The sequence below is a fragment of the Thunnus maccoyii genome, chromosome 13 (assembly GCF_910596095.1).
Source record: "Thunnus maccoyii chromosome 13, fThuMac1.1, whole genome shotgun sequence".
Taxonomy (NCBI): domain Eukaryota; kingdom Metazoa; phylum Chordata; class Actinopteri; order Scombriformes; family Scombridae; genus Thunnus; species Thunnus maccoyii.
The window spans coordinates 13,770,806-13,790,685 of NC_056545.1; the positions used below are offsets into that span (position 1 = coordinate 13,770,806).

Genomic DNA, 19,880 nt, shown 5'->3' on the forward strand with positions numbered 1-19,880 from the left:
TTAACAGTCTCTCCCCCTGTCTTCATATCTGTCTCTGTCCAGAGCTGGACAACCCAGAGGCCAGGGTGACAGAGATCCATGCTCTGGTGCACCGGCTGCCTGAGAAGAACAGACAGATGCTGGAGCTGCTAATCAAACACCTGGCCAAGTAGGTGGAGATATCAAACACATAGACACAGATTCACACCTGCATTCATTGTTATTTTTCTGTATCGGACACTGTACACTTTTTAGCAGGTACTTTGTAGTGTGAACAGCAATAGAGAACCCTCTCCTCTCCTCTACATACACATTACTAGAAAACTCTTCAGCTTGATTGCTGTTGTTCTTTATCCCTGAGGAGGATTAGGGCTACATATAATCTCTTGACCACATGCATTTAGGTCGTATGTACTGAAAATAGAAACCCTTCCAGCAGCTACCAGGTCAAATCTATTTCCTGAATTATCCCTTGAAGGGAGAGAGGGGTTAATGGTCCTGTGCAGGTCATTCTGTGGATGACAGGAAGTGTAGGAGCCACTATGGTCACAGCCTAGTAACGCCTAAATAACTGTGAATTTTAGGTCAAAAGATGTTGTGGAAAAGTATCTCAGACATCTAGTTACCTCATTTAATTGACTACATTTAAATGTTTAAAAAAAAATTTAACTTTTCATCTACATTTTACCCAAATTTTAAATCTGTGTTGAAATGTTTTTTGACCTGTAAATCACCAAATCGGTGTTTACTGGAAGATAATAGGATGCTACTCACCCTTTAAGCTGATTGAAATTCAGTGTTTTACTCAAGGACGTTTCAGAAGGGCAGATGCTGATGAGCACTCCAGCCGATTAAGTTCAACAAATCTGTTGTAAGACTCCTGCAAAGATCTTATTTTTTTCACAAGAAGACCTTTCCCCGACAATTGCTTCTGCAGATTTATTCCGCGGTGCTTCGAATCCCACCTTTGCCTCCACATTTTGGAAGTTTTTATGCTGCACAGCAGCATGTAGGCAAGAAGATTTGTGATTCAAAAAGGTTTGTCTGTGTGTAGATTAGGTAACCACAAGCTGCTGCAGCCCATAAGCAAAAAAGCAGGGCATGACATAGTAGGCTTATGTATAATTATTACTCTAATGCAGCCGACAGGCATTGTGTTTTCACTCTAAACCCGCATCTAAGCCCTCTGGCTTTATCAGGCTTTCTTCAACAGCGGCGGCATGATATGATGTGTGACGAATGGGACATCAGCCATGTTTATACAACATGCAGGGGAGTGCAAATGCAAGTATTTTGAGGACACGCTTATCTTTACCTAGGCTTAGTGGATTACACCTGCCGACGGTCATCATCATCATCACTGGCTTATAGGTTGAATGGCTGGATCACACTTTAGCTCTGTCTTTCAGTTCAGAGCAGATCAGAAGCTTTATTGGCATCAATTTCCTGAACAATATTTCCAAAGAGACTAAGAAGGATGAGCTTAAAGGTTCTTCCAACAATAGAGGAAATACTTAATACAGTGGTAAATGATACCAAATCTGTTCAAGTAAGAGCGGAAGGGATAAGATGTGAATGGCCTCCTTAATCTTTCTCTGGCCATCCGCTTACCCTTGGTCAATGACTTTGACCTCTTCCAAGTCGATGTTGTAACCGGTTTTAGTCTGGTGTTCACAGACAGCTGATGCTGTCTTTTCTCCAGGCTCCTTGCTGTTTCATTGATAGTGTTTTCCTCAGCTTTTTCATGTACTATCGTCAACCTATCCAATTTCTTCTTGGCCCAGTCTTTAAGGTGTACCAACAGAGATCTCAGGGTATTGAGTGGTGTGTGGCTAAGTGCTGACTCTTTGTTACTTGGAAACTCTGTCTAGATGCATCAGGTGGTTCCCATTGAGTAGGCTGATCCGTCTTGGCCAGAACTGAGATGAACCTGCTATTTCAAAGATAAATAAAGAACCTTCAAGCTTCAAAGAAAATGTTGTGTCATGCTTTATGACTTCATTATCCTGCCAATTCTGCGACTCTGCAACCAGATGTAATAGTCAATTCCCTAAGTCTGTATTTAGTTAAAATTGTATTCACTAATCTTTTCTTCTTTTTTTTTTTTTTTTGGCCTCTTTGGGGTGGCGGGACAAGCTATTAACACAATATTGACATATTATCGACTCACAATATTGTGTCATGGCACAGGCAATACTGCTGAAATGATTTGTTATTAGGTCTAGGGGATTTAATTACCACGAAGCCTTACGACTGTACCAGCTACTATCAGGTCACCACATATACTAAATGCCTCAGTTGCCAACAGTGACAAAGGTTGAGGGCCTGCTTGAACCTCAGTTAGCTTGACTCACTTCCCACAGTTGCTTCACCATCTCCCACAGAACCCCTTGCACTCCAGTTGTGTGGTTAGGCCTCTTCCTGTGTCACCACTGGTTTCAGTTTTTTAGGTTAACAAATAGACGCAGATCTATTTGGCAACCAACCAATGATTAATGACAACCTGTGACCGTGGCAATTGACATATTCAACTCATGAATTTGTCATGGTGAACTAATTGACTATTTACTTTCATTTGGAGTAATTTTTCTGGCCACCTGGAGAATAAAAGTCCATTATTCACTCTGTTTTGTCTCCACCAACTCCTGAGAAAAATATTTGGCTCTTTAGTCACAAAATACTCCACTATGAGCAACAGCTAGTTACCGACATTGTCTATTGTGTTGCTGGATACATAGCGTACAGTGGGTTTATTGAAGCTTTTTGGCTACAACAGCTTCTGGCTGCGGCAAAATGTATCTTTTCATTTAGATCAAATGTGGTGCCACTTACACTCTCTCTCTCTGTCTACCAACCTCAACAGTGTGGCAAGTCACCACCAGCAGAACCTGATGACCATCGCTAATTTGGGTGTGGTTTTTGGGCCAACTCTGCTCCGGCCACAAGAGGAGACAGTGGCAGCCATCATGGACATCAAGTTCCAGAATATAGTAGTGGAGATCCTCATAGAGCACCATGAGAAGGTAAGGCAATGAGAGTGCATTTATGCAAATAAATAACACAAACAAAACAGTTTGTTACTTGTTTGAGGATTAAATGCATCCCTTGACTTTGTTAGGGGGATTAACCTTTGTGTAATTGTGCAGTAAAACAGTAATTAATTCAACTAACTCTGTATATCTGAGTGAACCCATGCAACACACACACAAACACACACACACACACACACACTTATTCACTCACAATAACTGTATATACTGTATACACTTCAAAGCCACTTTCCCCTTTAGATCCAAGCAGCTTATTGGCAGACCAAGCTGCTTACAGATGTCACCATAGCAACAGACAAATCAGCCTGACTGTAGGAGACCCTAGCATTGTGCACACACAGCTTTACTTGTTGGCCCCCTTCATCCTCCAGACTTCCCAGAGAACAGCTGTCTCTAGTGCAATGTGCAAAACCAAAACAACTGGAGAATGAATACTGTGAGAGAGCGGTCCGTTTGTCCTTTAAGAGATCTCAACACACTCTGTATGCCACTGTCTTCTACTGTACATCTGCAGAATAATGACACTTCTCATTCTCCACAAGTTAGAGGATGATTTGAGTCCCTCTTCATAAATTTTGCTCATTTTCTTTCATTTCAGCCTGAAGCCTGTTTGAAGAATGTTTTATTCTCTCCCCTTGACAGTATAACTATTTAGTATAATGAAAAGATTTCATTTAGTTGTAAACAGTATGGAAATGAATGAAGGAATTACTCGAGCTTCATAACATGCGCATGTACTGTATTGAGGAGTTTGTCGGTTTCATGTGATCCTGCTTATTTTATTGCGCGTTTCTGCAGCCAAAACAACGAATCCAGTGTGTTTAAAATGGATTCTCCAGCTCTCCAATCTGTTTTTTATTTTCCTCTTTTCCTTCTTGAGTGCAGCTATGGGTGTGGAGCTGGTTGAAAAGCAGAATTAAGGCGTTGACAGATGAATGGATGAGGGGATGATGACGTGTCACTTAGGCTGAAATAACAGATTAATACAAGCGGCGCAGCATTAGGTCTCTTTCAAACCTCATTCGGTATCTCTCTATGGGCCTTCTGGTGTGACCAATCATGGAAGCTCCAATAACACCACGTCTGTGATGAGACCAACCAATCATCTTGAGTTTCATGGGCCAGCCTGTCCCCCTTTATAAGTGCCCGTGGTGTTACACCCATTAAAGGGAATCTTCCTTCAACCTGGACCCTATTTTCCCATCTTCTTGTGTCTAAGTGACTAATGGGGACAACAATTTTTGAAACTGGTCCAGTGTTGAGCAAGAGCGCTGCAGCCGGCAGCCACAAAACAGGCTGCAATGTAATCTGGTGGAGCAATAGCGCACTATGTGTACGTCCACTAAAAGTGCTTGTTTTTGCCACTGATACATTCAGATTGTTATTATAAGTGTCTGACAACATAACGGATAGGACCATACAGAGAAATAAAATGTTTATCTTTGCCTTTTGCTTGATCAGGTCTGTTTGTTTTTGTGTCTCACCAAGTCTCACTCAAGTATCGTTCTGAAATCTCGCGAGAGAGTTGAGTTAAATATTCAGCCAAATCCTTTAGATAACACTAAGCTACACTTTCTGTCAACTCTGTCATGGCAGAATATTTAGCTGATTTTGACAACTCAACTCTCACGAGATTTCAGAACGGGACAGTGGGAAAACGTCACGTAATGCTAGCACAAAGCACTTCACATGGTTTTTCAATAAAGAAGCTGCTGACGCAGCCAGGCTCGTTCATAAAGCCACATGTGCAGCTGACCCCTGGGTGTTTACAAATGTTGTCAGGGGATACAGGCTTCAGTTCGCAGCAAAACCACCATCTTTCAATGGTGTGCTGTTCTCAGAAGCCATGGGGGAAGCGGTGGAGGCTTTAGAGAGCAAAATCTCTTCTCTCTTAAGCCGCGGGACAATTTACATTGTGCCAGGGGAGGAGAAGAGTCCGGGTTTGTACTCTCGGTTTTTCCTTTTCCCAAAAAAGGGAGGTTCATTACGTACAATTCTGGACTAACGTTCCCTCAATTCACACCTTCGGAAATACAAATTCAGGATGCTCACACACAGTGTACCGCTGGATTCAATCAGGCGACTGGTTCCCATCAATGGATTACAGGATGCTTATTTTCACATAAGCATATATCCAGCGCACAGAAAATATCTCAGGTTTGTCTTCAGTGGCGTAGCCTACAAATATCGGACACTGCCATTTGGGCTGTCAATCACCCCCAAGGGGCTTCAACAAGTGTGTGGAAGCAGCTCTGAATCCAGTACGAGCCATGGGCCTCAGAGTGCTGGCATATCTGGACAACTTTCTCCTCTGTGCTCCCTGCTGGGAATCACCCAAAGAGCGTTTTGTCTCCCACTCAGAGTATAGAGTATTTGGGCCTCGAAATGACTCTTTTCTCTCTGTCTCTTTTCGGGCTTTTCTGTCACAAGTTCGGGTGGAGAAATTTCGCCAGGGCTCTGTTTCGCTGGCGAAAATAGATCTTGCTATGAGCCTGCCTCCGTCTGACAGGGCTGATGGTATCAGCCATTTCTTTTGTTCCTCTGGCTGCTGAGAATAAGGGATTTCCAATGCTGAGTGTCCTCATTGCATCTGGATGTACAGCGTCATCTCAGCCAAATGGACCCGGAAGTGTTCACTACTGGTGTCCCCTTGGGAACGGTACTTATGAGAAAAACAGTTGCAACGGATGCGTCACTGACAGGGTGGGGAGCCGTATTCAAGGGGAGGTCAGTAGACAGGACCTGGCCCAGGAAGTTCTGTCATGTTCATGGCTGTTTTAATGGCGCTCAAACATTTCCTGCCACTCCTGGGGAATTTTCATGCATTGGTCAGGACGGACAACACGACAGCCGTGGCTTATATAAGCCGGCAAGGATGCATGTGCTCTGTGAAGTTATATAGACTGGCACAGAGTCTGATATTGTGGAGCAGCGAGTGCTTGCTGTCATTACGCACGGCACACATCCCCAGCGGGGTGGATTTATTCTCTAGGAGAAATCTTTACTGCGAGAAGAGGCTCAACCCTGAAGTGCTTTGCCTGGTGTGAAGAGATTTGGCCGAGTGTCCGTAGATCCGTAGATGCGCAAAATGCGCAGTGTCCTCTATTCTTTTCGTTCAGAAAAAGAGATGGACTGCTAGGACTATTCAAACACGATCATTACATGATAACAATTGGCGCGTATTTGAGAGATGGTGTGAGGCTAGAGCCAGCATTTCGTTCTAGAGCTCTGTCCCGGATGTATTATGCTTTCTGCAGGATTTACTGGACAATGGTAAAGCTTTTTCCACCATTAAGGTCTATTTGGCTGCAATCAGCCTGCCATGTGGGTTTTGTTAATGTGCTGGTCAGACAGCATTCTCTGATAAAGAGGTTTATGAAGGGAGCCCACTGATTGCGACCTGCGCACAAACCTTTAGTTCCATCATGGGACTTGCCAGCTGTTTTGGAGGTGCTCTCAGGGTTGCCTTTCGAGCCCTTGGATTGTACTGATTTAAAGTTACTCTCTGTCAAAACTATCCTGTTGCTGGCTCTGACGTCAGCCAAATGGAAAGTGAATTACATGCCTTTCACCCACCACCTTTTGCGGAAGAGAGTGAGAAGCGGCTTAATTCACTCTGTTCTGTGAGAGCTTTACGCATCTATATGGACAGGACTAAGGGATTTAGAAAGAGTAGCCAGCTCTTTGTGTCCTGGGCCAACTCTCACAGAGGGTGGGCTCTGACTTGCCAGCGCCTGTCACACTGGGTGGTGGAGCTGTAGTTCTGCCTCCAGAGCGATATGGTCTGCAGTCCCCAGAGAGCCTATGGGCTTACTCCACCAGGGGTATGGCTACCTGATGTGCCCTTCAGGAGCATTTCTGTGAGGGACATCTGTGCCGCTGCTAGTTGGGTATCCCTACACACATTTATTTGGTTTTACCGCCTGGATGTGACAGCGCCTTCACCAGCTTGCTCAGTCCTGAGTGTGGGTTCATGTTAATTGTGTGCTAGCCCATGGGGAGGGCTTGTGGTGTCGACCCGTCTTGGGTCAAGGTCTTATGGGCTTCGGATTGTGCAATTTGGGAGTGGCCACATCTGCGCAGCTTTGGCTCAGGATGTAGAACTGGTCGTTCACTAATCTGAAGATCGGCAGTTCGATTCCTGGCTCCTCCAGTCTGCATGTCGAAGTGTCCTTGGGCAAGATACTGAACCCCAACTTGCTCCTGATGGCTGTTCCATCAGTGTGTGAATGTGTGTGAATGATTAGATTCCCTCTGATGGGCAGGTTGGGACCTTGCATGGTAGCCCCTGTACCCCTTTCAGCGTATGAATATGTGTGAGTGAGTGAATGTGACTCATAGTGTAAAAAGCGCTCTGAGTGGTCGGAAGACTAGAAAGGAGCTATATAAGTACAGTGCATTTACCATTTACATCTCTCATAGTGAGATACTGAGCAAGGTTTGAAAAAGAACTTTAGGTTACCAGGGTAACCCCGGTTCTCTGATAACCGAATTAGGTGTCTCACAACACTGCCCTGCTTACATAGGTAGGTTATGGGGAAGAAATGTTTTGAGAATAACGGGTGGCACGCCATGGGCGCCTATCAAGGGGGACGGGCTGGCCTATGCAACTCAAGGTGATTGGTCTGTCTCACAACAGATGTGGTGGTATTGGAGCTTCCATGATTGGTTACGCCATAAGGCGTTTCCCATAGTGAGATATCTCAACTTGGTTATCAGAGAACCAGGGTTACCTTGGTAACCTAAAGTTGTGGAAAAACATCAAAACTATAGAGACAAATAATTGGTAAGGGGAAGAAATCTGAGAAACAGCATGCATATTTTCATCATGGCATGTGTTTTTCTGCGTCTTGGCTAATTTTACTTCAAGGATTAGAAATAAATTTTTAGCAATGTCATAATCAGTGCCACAAATCATAAACTGAAGCCTGCAATGTGCCCTGTTGTTAATTTTACTTTTCTGTATGTGTAATTATTCTCAGTTTAAGACATGGCAGCAAGCAGCTTAGTGGATACGTACATACAGTATGAGTCTCATCTGCAATGGTTGCAATTCAGTAGCATTAATCCATGAAGAATATTAGATATACTTTATCAGCTCACATATTAGACCATCTCGTCTTTCAGAGAGAGACAGAAAGCAAGAAGGCAAGAGCATGGCAAATAGATATAAAAAGTCATAGGATCACTGGTAGGTTAGCATAACTTTGAATGTCATGTTGCAAATTTTAGTACCGTTTCTTGCATCAGATCCCAATCTGGCATATTTTTGCATGGGTGTACATGTTTTTTCATTTAAGCATAATGTTGTGATAACCGCCTTCAATGTGATAAGATATGCTACATTGCCCTGCAGTTACACATGGGTCCATAAATTGCTGATAAATTGTTGACGGCAGCAAAAATGTTGCGTGCATGTTTGGCTCAATCAAACTTGATCTGTCTGCCTTGTTTGTGCAGATATTTAGAGACATGCCGGGTTCTGCAGGAGGTTCGACCAACATGCAGCTCAACCTGTCCAGGAGGAGAAGCACTGAGAGCAAAGCCCCATCCTGCAGCGAGAGGCCTCTCACACTCTTCCACACACCAACACATTCCCAGAAAGGTGACTTGAATACTAACATACGCACGCACCCACACAGTCAAATATACAAGCACACAAATGCTTCACATGCAATGGGTTAATTACCTGGTATTCACCTTCCAAAAATATTTCTAACAGCCATTAGTGTACATACATTTTTTGAGAAAGACGTCACTGGGGTTATTTTGTGGTTATGACCTGAGTTGAGCTGATCATAAACTTGTCTGCTCAGTGATATAGTTTATTGATTGATATATTGAGTTTTAATCTCCCATTTAATTTCCCTTTTTTCATATCTGCTATGTGTGACCCAGGAGAGTAGTGTCAGGTCAGGCTCAAAAAATGGGCTCTAGGCCAAGGTGTTATATGCCTCCAACAGCACATCAGTATAAAGGTGGCCACTTCAGTAGGAAGGAAGTGAATTTTTTTTTCTAGGTGATTAAGCCAAGAGTTCATAAATCATTCTTTATTCTTGTAGGTGAGAAGAGGAACAGTGTTGTTAATGCCACAGTTGCCGAGCTGCAGCAGCCCATATCCTCCACTGCCAACTGTAACAGCAGCAGCAGTAGCAGCAGCGGCAGCCAAGGTCGAACTCCAAGACACAGCCTGACCAGTAACGACGGAGAGCAGGACACCCGGCAGATACGGCCCAGCTCACTGTGAGTGCGACAGAGCAGTTATCTGAATATAAAACTGATGTTAATCTTTTTGTAAAGTTTAAAGTTTATTTATTTAAAGTGCCACCAGGGTGTCTCAATACACTTACAGCAGTAAAACAATATTAAAAGACTCAAGCAATATTAAAAGAATTGAGGAGGGACAACACCAAAAAAAAAAAAAAAGGTAAATTGTTGCTCCATAACCACAAAAGAGTCAAACAGTATTTGAAATGAATAATAAAAAAATAATTAATGATAAAAAAAGTAATTTTAAAATTACAATTTGCTGTGCAGATTCAGCAGAGTTTAACCATTTATTGTTTAAATGAGAGATAATCAGCATCGGCTTTTCATATTTCTCACATTTTCTCTTCATTTTCTGCTACCAGAAACATTTGAGCTACCCTCGTACACTTTGAGCTGTAGTGAAAAGTGCCTTTTTTGTAGCAGGAAATACAAAACCCTTCAGATATCTTGAGACATAAAATCCATTAAAACATTTTTGATCAGGCTCCATTAAAAAATCTGGGTATTCAGTAGAAAACCTTCTTGAAAAATATGTAGCTCAAGGTGTTTTTATACAAACGATGTCAAGACAGATGCAAACGTGACAAAGAAAAAAGAGAATGCAGAAAAACAATATTAAGAGAAATGCCAAGATAAACAAAAATAAGAGCAGCTGCTTTACAGTTTAACCTCTTCCACTCCCCGAGGACGCCAGTGTCTGCGGGTGACATTACTGTCTTTCAGAGGCTGTAGTGGGCTCAGTGTTAAAGCCACAGAGAAGATGTCATGTCATGCTAACTTGTCAGGAAGGAGGTTAAATAATGTTCCAAAGTAAAGGGAAAAACTTACTGGCCATTTTCAAAGGGGTCCCTTGACCTCTCGCCTCAAGATATCTTAATAAAAACTGGTTCTATGGTTACCCACAAGTCTCCCCTGTACAGACATGCCCACCTCATGCTAATCCCATGCAGTTTTGGGCAAAAACCATGCAGTTTTTTGGATGCAGTATAAATGTGTTATTTTTGCATATTCTAAAAATGGTGTATTTGAATATTTCTGCATACTGGGGTCCCTAAACAATCTTTGAATTGCATAAATTTGGTATGACTGGAAAGCTGAGACTCTTGTGGATCCAATGAGCCCAATTGTATTCATGTGTGACGAGGATGGTCCCCATAGTAGCCATTTCATTGTAGTGTAGTGAGACCATTTTTTGAAACTTGATCTCATGAAACTTTACAACCAGAAACTACCAAGGGCATTCAGGGGATGTATGGCTTTGTATGTCAAATGTTTTTTGATACAAAATCACAGCATGAATTTTTCTATTGTGTTCCTCAAGGTTTTGGTGTCTTCATGTGGTATTTTGGAGGGATTTTTGACCATTATCATCAATTCTTGAGTGGTCAGAAATGATTCAATTTTGCACCAAATCTGTGTAACAAACCGTATCAATCCAAATATTGCTGCAAAAACTTATGAGACATAACTGAGCATGTGAATGGCCATCACATACTTCCATCATGATGTTCTAAGCCTTTTATCTAAGCCTCTAAACTTTCAAAATTTGAATAGGCCCCTAACCAAAACACAAAGTTCATTACAGATTTATTACTAGAAAAACTTGACACACAATGCTGAACTGCATCTCAAATTATTCTTCAGGCTTCCAGCTTTCAGATGATGTATACCACTTCTATGTGGCATGTACTGTTGACCTGCTATCTCCCCCTAGACCTCCCCTGTCACCCCTAAAAATGGGTCTCTGGTAGGTGGGCAGGAGTGGAAAAGATTAATAGATGTTTGTTAATGAGGGTTGAGAGTTTGGACCCATTTCTATATACAAAGAAACTCTCTAATATATACATATTAACTTCAAATGCACACACAAACACACAGGGTCAAGAATGTACACACATTTTTTTTCATGCACACAGAAATTCAAAGGCACAGGAATGCATGAGCACATACACACACAGCTAAGAGCTTAGAGAAGTAGTCTTGTGACAAGTAGGTTGTCGGTTTAAATCCCAAAAGCATCTGGGAAACATTTGCAGCAAGGAACTGACCAACAGTAGAAGACTGTTTACTTCTTCTGAAAAAGGGAAATTTAAAATAAAAGCAAAAATCCCACTCACATGCATACAGTACATACATAAATATATCATGTACCGGTTACATAATTTAGTCAAATATGTTTTGAATACAATCAATCTATAAAAAGTACCCGCCATGTATATTTTATTTATCTTCTCAGGCTGGCTCAGTGTCTGACCAGCCGTTTACACAACTGAAACCAAAGACCAACTTAAACAAAAATATTTTTACAGGTCTAAGCAAGCCCCTCTCCCTGTGAGAAGTACAGTGTATCTTTACATAAGCACTGAACACACCCATCCTGAGGTTATTAACAGGTGTAAACACACACGCCTTCATATGGAATTCACAGCGATGTGAGGCTGAGCACATAATGTACACATGCACACACAAAGTGTCTTCATCTGGTGTTGACATACAACTTGTGAGGCCAAAAGAAGATCCACACTACCAATCTCTTATTGTCACAAGAGTGACAGACCTTCAAATGCAGCCTGTCACCAAGACGATTGCACGTTGTCACTGATTACTTTTCTCTTTCTGCCTTCCCACTGCCATCTTGACTCCTTCTCCTTTACTGCCTAACTCTCCTTCATCTTCATTGGTTTAATCTCTCACTCACAGATAGCTGTTACATTCAAGCCTTTTTTTTCTATATTTATTCAACTCGCGGTGTGAATTCTGTGTCACTGTTATTTACACAAATTACATAAATGAGATTCTTCTCTGGAAGCAGTGCTCTGTCACTGATGAGGACATCAGGTCTTAATCTGACTGATGTGATTAATTAAAGCCACATGTTTGAACATGCACCACACTTGTAGCTATTGAGTAATTCTCGATCTTTCTTGCTTTTACAGCGGTAGCAACTGTGGACAACATTGGATAAAAAGAACAAAACAGTTCCATGAAAAAAAGCTTGGTAGATCAAAATGTTGCCGATGCTCAGAACTCTCAGTGGAGTCACATTATTTCTGAACTTTTCCTTTACTTAATGTTAACTATTCTTTTTTAAAATGTGAATAACCTAGAGAGTGATAAAACCTCCAGGAAAGACTTGTTAGTGGTTCTGATTCTGATGTATGTTGTTTGTTCCCTTAGGGAAACATGTCTAGAGCTACATTGCACTTTAGATCAGCCCTACAGTAATTGCAAAAGCCACGTAAATAAATGTACAGAACACTATGACCTTAGTCTTTAGATAATGAGATTTGGAAACCTGAAATGAAAGCATACATTCAATTATAACAATTATACCTTGCAGTTGTACAGTAAGGCTTGATGATCATTTCTCAAAATGGACCACAACTGTAAATGTGTGCAGTTGTTTTTATAATCCGCATACAGCAGCTGCACAGAGGAACAGTCGACTAGTCTTGACTTTGCTCCAGTAAAGTCCTCTCAGAAAATCTTGCATCATAACAGCTGAAATGAAATAAGCCACATTTTTAACAGCTTCCATCTTTGCTGTTTTCTGTTGTGTCAGAGCTGCTGCTATAAATTTACATCTGGAAAATGTTCCTACAAAAACCTTGACAAGCAGCTTCATCCTTTAAATGTAACACAAATGTCACATAAAGAAAAGTTATGGTCCTTTCAGAATGAGGTGTGTATGAATTATGGTCTAAACTTGATGTAGAAAAAGGACACATTTTAAATGCCAGGTATAAACGTAATCCAGTTAAACCAGTTTTTATTGTATTAATTAGATAGGATATGTATATGCCTCTTTTTTTTTTTTGCATTGGACCAGATGTCTTGAATAAGATGTCATCCATAACCGCTTGCTGTTGATATGAGAAAGGAGGAGCAAAATATACATTGACAAGAAAATAAAAAAGAACAGAGAGACCAAGGGCCTGAAAGCAAGATACTCAAGAGCACAGAGAGCAAAAGGGGCACAGAAAAGTGTTTTCAAATAGGCTTTCCAGTATGAGTCACATTAAAGAGACATTAAATGATAGAAGTGAAAGTCCTGTTGGTCATGATAGGGCACCTAATGGTGCACAAAATGATATGTTCACAAGATTTTGTACTTATTTTCTGCCTTTTCTCCTCTTAAGGTCATGCCTGTGTAGAAAAGGGTGCTATGTTTTATACATGTGGCACTTTATATATGTATATATGTATGTATGTGTGATAAAGATTTCCCTTCATTACATCTGCCCCAGCCAATTTAGTCGTTAGCAGCTTGCAATTTAAACCCTTACGCTTTTTGCATTTGGCTTATGGCTACATCTTATTTTCAAGTGTGGAAAAAAGCGATGTGCAGCCAAAACTCGACCAGCTCTGTGTGTTCGTGCACACAGGATTTTATTTTAGGTTTAAGGACCGAGCTGTTGAAAGTGATTTTCAGCTATTCAGCAACCAGCTACAATGAAAACACCAGACGCTAGAGTGTGTGTGTGTGTGTGTGTGTGTGTGGGATGGGGGTGAAAGTGTATTTCCGAAACTATCTGGCTGGAGTGTCAGTGAAGTGTGAATCTCAAGAGAGCTGCCAAGGCCAAGACAGGTATGGTGAGATTCTGTAGATTGTGCCAGGTTGTCCTTTTTTAAAGCAACAGTTCCACATTTTGGCTACTGTAAGTGTGTTGTCTTATTCAGAGTCAAATTTAAAAAATAACCATGTTTTGTACAAAGTCTAGATTATCTTGGCACAAAGACTGAAAGAGTTTTTAAATGAACATATATCTCAGACTAATTGCCCCAGGTAAGCACAGTATTTGTGCTAATGTTCCACAAGATTTTCATATGAATGAATATATGCTTTGCAACTTATTTTGGGCTGGACTGCAACAGCAGGACCATTTCATACACGATCTAGCGGTATACTAGGTTTTACTGATTGATAAGTAATGATGACACAGTGTATATCCTGTGATAAAGGTTTTATATTTGCTTCAAAATATGGTATGGTTAGGTCTTTCCTAAAAAAAGAAATAAATCATTCAGCAAAAATGCTTATGGATAAAAACAAACATTACAATGTTGAGAAGTTAAATACATTTATTGCAAAAAAATGTATGACATCTCAGCATTATTCTGAGAAAAAAGTCCTTGAACAAATTTAGTTGCAGTGATGCACATAAAATGCTCCTGACAAGGATGACAACTTGAGATAATAGATTTTGTCACTGTTATGGCACAAAAATAGGAAATCAGATAGAATCATTCAGGCAGATATTTTGTTCAGTTGTTGTTTTGTCTTCGAAGCCTGTATCTAAAGGATAAATGCATCAATCAATGATAGAGTACACGATCATTTTGCTTTTTTAGCGAATTAGATGATATATGGTTCTTTGAATTGCTGCACATTATGAAACTCCCTTTTCCCTTTAAATCAAAGGGAATCAAAAGCAGAAATGAAGAAGATGAGTTGACATGGATGAAAGAAAAGATTTTTTGGAGCTTCTGGAAGCCGTATCTGATCTAAATTTACTCACAGGTCAGAAGGTGATCGAGACCTGCTGGTCACAAGTGATTGGAAACAGATTGAACCTCATGTTGAGTTCTTTGAAGATATGCCCACACTCACAAGCACATAAAAGTACGATTTTGTTTGACAAAAAAAAAGGAGAACAAGATTCTTCTAGCCTAAACATCAGTTCTGCAGGTTTCGGTTCTATCATGAGTTTAAATGAGGTCAAGAGCCACAATGGCAGCTCCTTTGATCATTTGAAAATTAGAAACTCATCAAGTCTCTTTATAAAGCAGAAGAACAAAAACATTCCATATGATGAAATTATACAGTGGAAACTCACATTAGCTTAAACAGTAACAGTTGATTTGTAAAGTGATAGAGATTTTGAGTATTGATAATTAGCTGAAGAATTAATACTTAATTTTGACAGTGGTAATAATGTCGAGTGTTGATGCTCTTAAATCAAAAGATGTTCAATAAAGAGTTGTTTGCCTATTTCAAGTTCACTCAAACATCAAGTGTTACCCAGACGACGAATCCAATAAAAACTGCTTCTTTACTATGTTGTAGTAATAAATTAGTCTCTGCACAATAAAATGGGTTCCAGTATTTTGTCTATCCATACAAAGTTTGACTAAATAAAGGGGCACTTTTACTTTTTTACACACTTTTTTACTTGTCACACGGGTACACAACGTGTGAAAACAGTTGTGTAATGTTTTCATGGGCCCTGATGTCATTGTGATGTCATCAAGGTTATCTCCGGTTATCATCAAGATGATCTCAGCTTGGATCTTCATAACAGAAACTGGGGGCGTGGAATCTTAAAGACATGGGTGTAACCAGGCAGACAGGGAGGGTTTAAACACAGACGCTATTGAGTTGCATTATAGGTAGTGTAGTATCCAGTGTTTTTAAGACTTTGGATCACACTACGCACTAAACATTCTCTTTTTTTTTCTCATCCACAAATGTTACGATAGCACAATTAATAACTTGTTAGAGTACCCCTTAAATCCCAACAACAAGACCTTTTTTTATATGCAAAGTTTGAGATCAAAGAGTTCTCTTTTGAACAAAGAGTCACCTCCAATAGGAGAGGGATGCCCAGAATCTGATTTATTTTAAGACCAAAAAAGCCTCCATTTTGAAACAATCAGCGAACAAAATCTGTTTGGCGTAACTGACTCAGATTCCAGCCCAGACCATGTTTTCTCAATCTCCCAGAGCCAGACATCATGATTTTCCAAGAAAAGCCAGCCTGTGTTCTCATCACAGACAAGAGAGAGGTACAAAGGTCAGAGGTTAACAACTGGGCCTTCAAAAAGCCCTGCATTCCCCTGAGGCGGATGTTACTTTCAGTTTTGGCACCTTGACTACTGCTCAGCGTTTTTTGTAGTGTCCTTTTTTAAATAGTCTGTTCTCAGGTGGGACATTCCTGGAGGTCTCTTCACACCTCTTTCACAGTCTCTCTTTTAAATTGTCTCACTTAGAAAGCACTCTCCCATTATTCCATCTAGTAGTAATAAAAAGAAAAATAAAGAACTAAAGAATGGAGTTGGTTTGGAAAATGGTGCCAGTGCAAGAATATGTCAAGTTAGTAGAAGTTAACTGTCTGACCTCAAAGCCTGTAATACACGTCGCACTAGCATATGTACTTAATCTGACCGGTGACCCCATGGACTTGATCTTGGACGTGATGTACCAAGATGAAAGTGTAAATGGCAAAATGTCTTCCTGTCTTTCTTTTTTCCCTTGGGGAAAGTCAGTGGATTTTTATTTATTCCTTCTCTCTGGTTGGCATTTGAGAGAAAAGGGGAAACAAAGAAAAAGAGACGTGAAGCGCAAGAGAGATTATAGATAAAGAGAAAGACAGAGCTGTAGAACTGAATTATCCCTACTGAAAAAACACACCATAGGGGAGAGGATGAAAAAAAAAAATCTCCATTGTGACTGGAATGTTTTCTAGGAAACCTGTCATAGAAATATTTCCTCCCCACAGCACAACACCCATTTACACGCACTCACATGCATTGCTAGTCACCAGGTTACATGTGTCTGCTCCTGCTGCATTTACTGATGAGCTGCTCCTTAATATTTTTTCTCTCATTCCTACTTAATTGTTGACTTTTTGCTTTTTAGTATGTCTTTCTCTCTCTCTCTCTTTCTCTCTCTCTCTTTCTTTTCAGATACAATGCTGAGTACTGACTCAAGGGGGATTCGATTTAAGTTTTGAAACAGGTTTTGACCTTGATAATACTGGATATTTTCAATTTTGCCAGAGGTATTAAGATGAGACAAAGTTCTGAGTTGACTTCCTCTCTGTTACATTTTCCGTTATGAGTTCCTGTAATGGTAACCACAATCTCAAGCTGCAGAGTCATGAGTGTGGCTGTGTTGGAATTTGATGTGATGTGCTGATGACAATGAAAGAGTCAGGAAGCAATCAGTAATTAGGGAAATGAATCAGCAAGTGAATAATCCTCATTATGGCAACCGAATAAAATAAAACAACTGCGATTGAGTGTCATTGCTTCATAATGACATTAAGGAATTAGAAATTCATCTCATCATTTCTATAGACAGAAGTGCACATTTTGCTCTCATTGTGAAAACATAGAGATAATGTTGAGCTCGGTGACGCTTGTGTGACAACAGCAGCAACAAAAATTTATGATGCTCATTATTGAAATATTTCTATTTCTGCTTTTTGCACCCTTGTGTTGAGGTCAAACTTGATATTTGCAGGTCACGTCGGTCATGCTGATTTATTATGCAAACAGTAGATGATACATTCCTTACTTAAGGGATCTTCCCAAGGTTGTAAACCTAAACCGTGTTTGTCACTTCAAAAAGAGATGTGATACTGTCACACTTGCCAAAGTGAAAACAAGAATTGCGTAGTGTTGTTGCTGTGCAACAGCAGTTAATAATTCAATGTTTTTTTATGGATTTGTGTCAGCAGATACAGTAAATACAAACACATGCGTCATATTGGTGACAAACACCAGCGACTGTTGTATGTTTGTGATCAACTACATTGTCTATAAATTGTACATACTTTTAATTAAATCGAAGCATGTGCTTTAACATGCGTGTTTGTGTGGCAATGAGAGTGTGGGTATGTTATAATGCAGTGAATTGATGGCCTGTCAGGAGGAGGGGGGAGAAACAAGAGATCAGGTTTAATTAAATCAGCTGTCAAATGTGGTGAGCATGTGGTGGGGAGACTACATTCACCTGAAACAAGTTTGTTAACTTTGTAACCTGTGAAATGCAATACATCTATATCTTGTAATCGTCACAGTTTGTGCAATCAGCAAATTTAATTTCCTATCCGAGAAAGAGGAAAATTTAGTCTTTCCAAAGTAGAGGAAAGACAACACTGTTGATTTATACAATCAGTCAAAATATCTTGATTGTCAGAGAGCTGTTGGAGAAATACAGCTCTGCTGGAGCCAGGGAGAGAAGAGGAATGGGTTTGAAGGAGCTAGATAGGATGCAGAGAAATTGGCACAGAGGAAGCAGATGAGAGGGAGCACACTGACAAGCAGTTAGTGACAAATGGAGAGAGAAAGTGGATTATTGAGATAATCACTCAAACTGACAGTTTGATAAGTAAATAAGGCATACAACCACAACTTTTTGCTGTCTTTTTAATCCAGTCAGAGGATAAACAGACAAGACCTACAATGACAAAGCTATACTGGTGAAATATCTTGTATATGCTCACTTGAGGTTTTTTATTTACACTAAAAAGTATGCATCGTCCTGTTAGTTATTTGTACTGCAGCTCATGTAACAATATTGTGATATTCAAGAGCAAAAAACAAGTCAGTTTCACAGTGTATCACTGAATTAAAGGGATTTCATTTCCTGTTCTGTTTTTATCTTGGATCTATCCAGGTGTACCTTGGATCTATCTTGGATATCAGTCACAGCTCTATATCCTTAACACACATTTGAATAGAGCTGCGATGATTAGTTGATAGACAGAAAATTAATCTGCAACTATTTTGATGATTGACTAATTGTTGCAGTCATTTTTTTAAGCAAAAAAATGCAAAAAAAAAAAAAAAAAAATGCTGGTTGCATCCTCTCATTTGTGAGGATTTGAAGCTTTTCAGTGTCATACATGATAGTAAACTGAATATCTTTGGATTTTGGACTGTTGATCAGACAAAACAAGACATTAGAAGATGTCACCATGGGCTGTAAGAAATTATAATTATAATAATTATTATATAATTATTGTAATTTTTATTAATTATTATAATTTCCACTATTTTCTGACATATTATCAAGAAAGTAATCAGCAGATTAATCAATAATGAATATAATTGTTAGTTGCAGCCCTATTTTAAAAAAAATGTTGAGCATTTCAAAGCAAAAAATATTCATTTTATAAAGTCAGTTTAAAAAGTCGATACTCTTCCAAGACTCACAAATATGCTCAAACATCCTTCATCCTGGAGCTGGCCAGAATTGATCATGTGATATGATTGAAAACTCCAGAGCAGCTACTGAGTGCACCATGTGGTGAAGTTGTTTTGACAACCGATTACATTACTTGCCCACCGCCCCCACAGTCATTTTGCTTTTTTCATAGAAATAAAACCCTTTTAGTTCATTTTCACATATCAGCGTCTACATTCATCATAAGAAGACACACTGCTCCATGAGTGTCCACAGCAGCGTTACAGCACAGAGTAGCGGAGTGAGACGTCTGTCCCCCCTCCTGCTCTCTGTTGTAAACACACATAGCTGTTAGCGAGCAGCTTCCCTCATGTCTCCCCATGTCTCGGTGCCTGTTGTTGGCAGAAACTCTGCCTCCTCAGCCTCCTACGTATGTCTCTGTCCAAATGGCAGTCGAGTTTGGCTATGGTCGCCGCAGCTTAATTGTCACACAAATGCTCTCTCTCAGTCTCTCTTGACCGCACAATCACTATGCACTGAGCTATTCCTTAAGGAGCTACGCTACTTGCATAACACATTTTAGTTTAGAAAACATTTTAAAATGCATTTAAAAAAAAATCCCTGATGCTTAGGTCTGGCATGGGGGTCAACTCAGGCCTGGTGGGCTG

General features: G+C 40.3%; 1 protein-coding gene across 2 annotated transcripts in view; it reads left to right on the forward strand.

Moving 5' to 3' along the window:
• Positions 1–19,880, forward strand: part of LOC121909809 (rho GTPase-activating protein 26-like) — a 116,217-nt gene that overhangs the window by 84,035 nt on the left and 12,302 nt on the right. For both annotated transcript variants that reach the window (XM_042430535.1, XM_042430534.1), the window contains 4 exons: positions 43–148; positions 2,843–3,002; positions 8,490–8,634; positions 9,092–9,272. In XM_042430535.1, the coding sequence (XP_042286469.1) occupies positions 43–148; positions 2,843–3,002; positions 8,490–8,634; positions 9,092–9,272 (592 nt within the window). The remainder of the gene's footprint in view (positions 1–42; positions 149–2,842; positions 3,003–8,489; positions 8,635–9,091; positions 9,273–19,880) is intronic.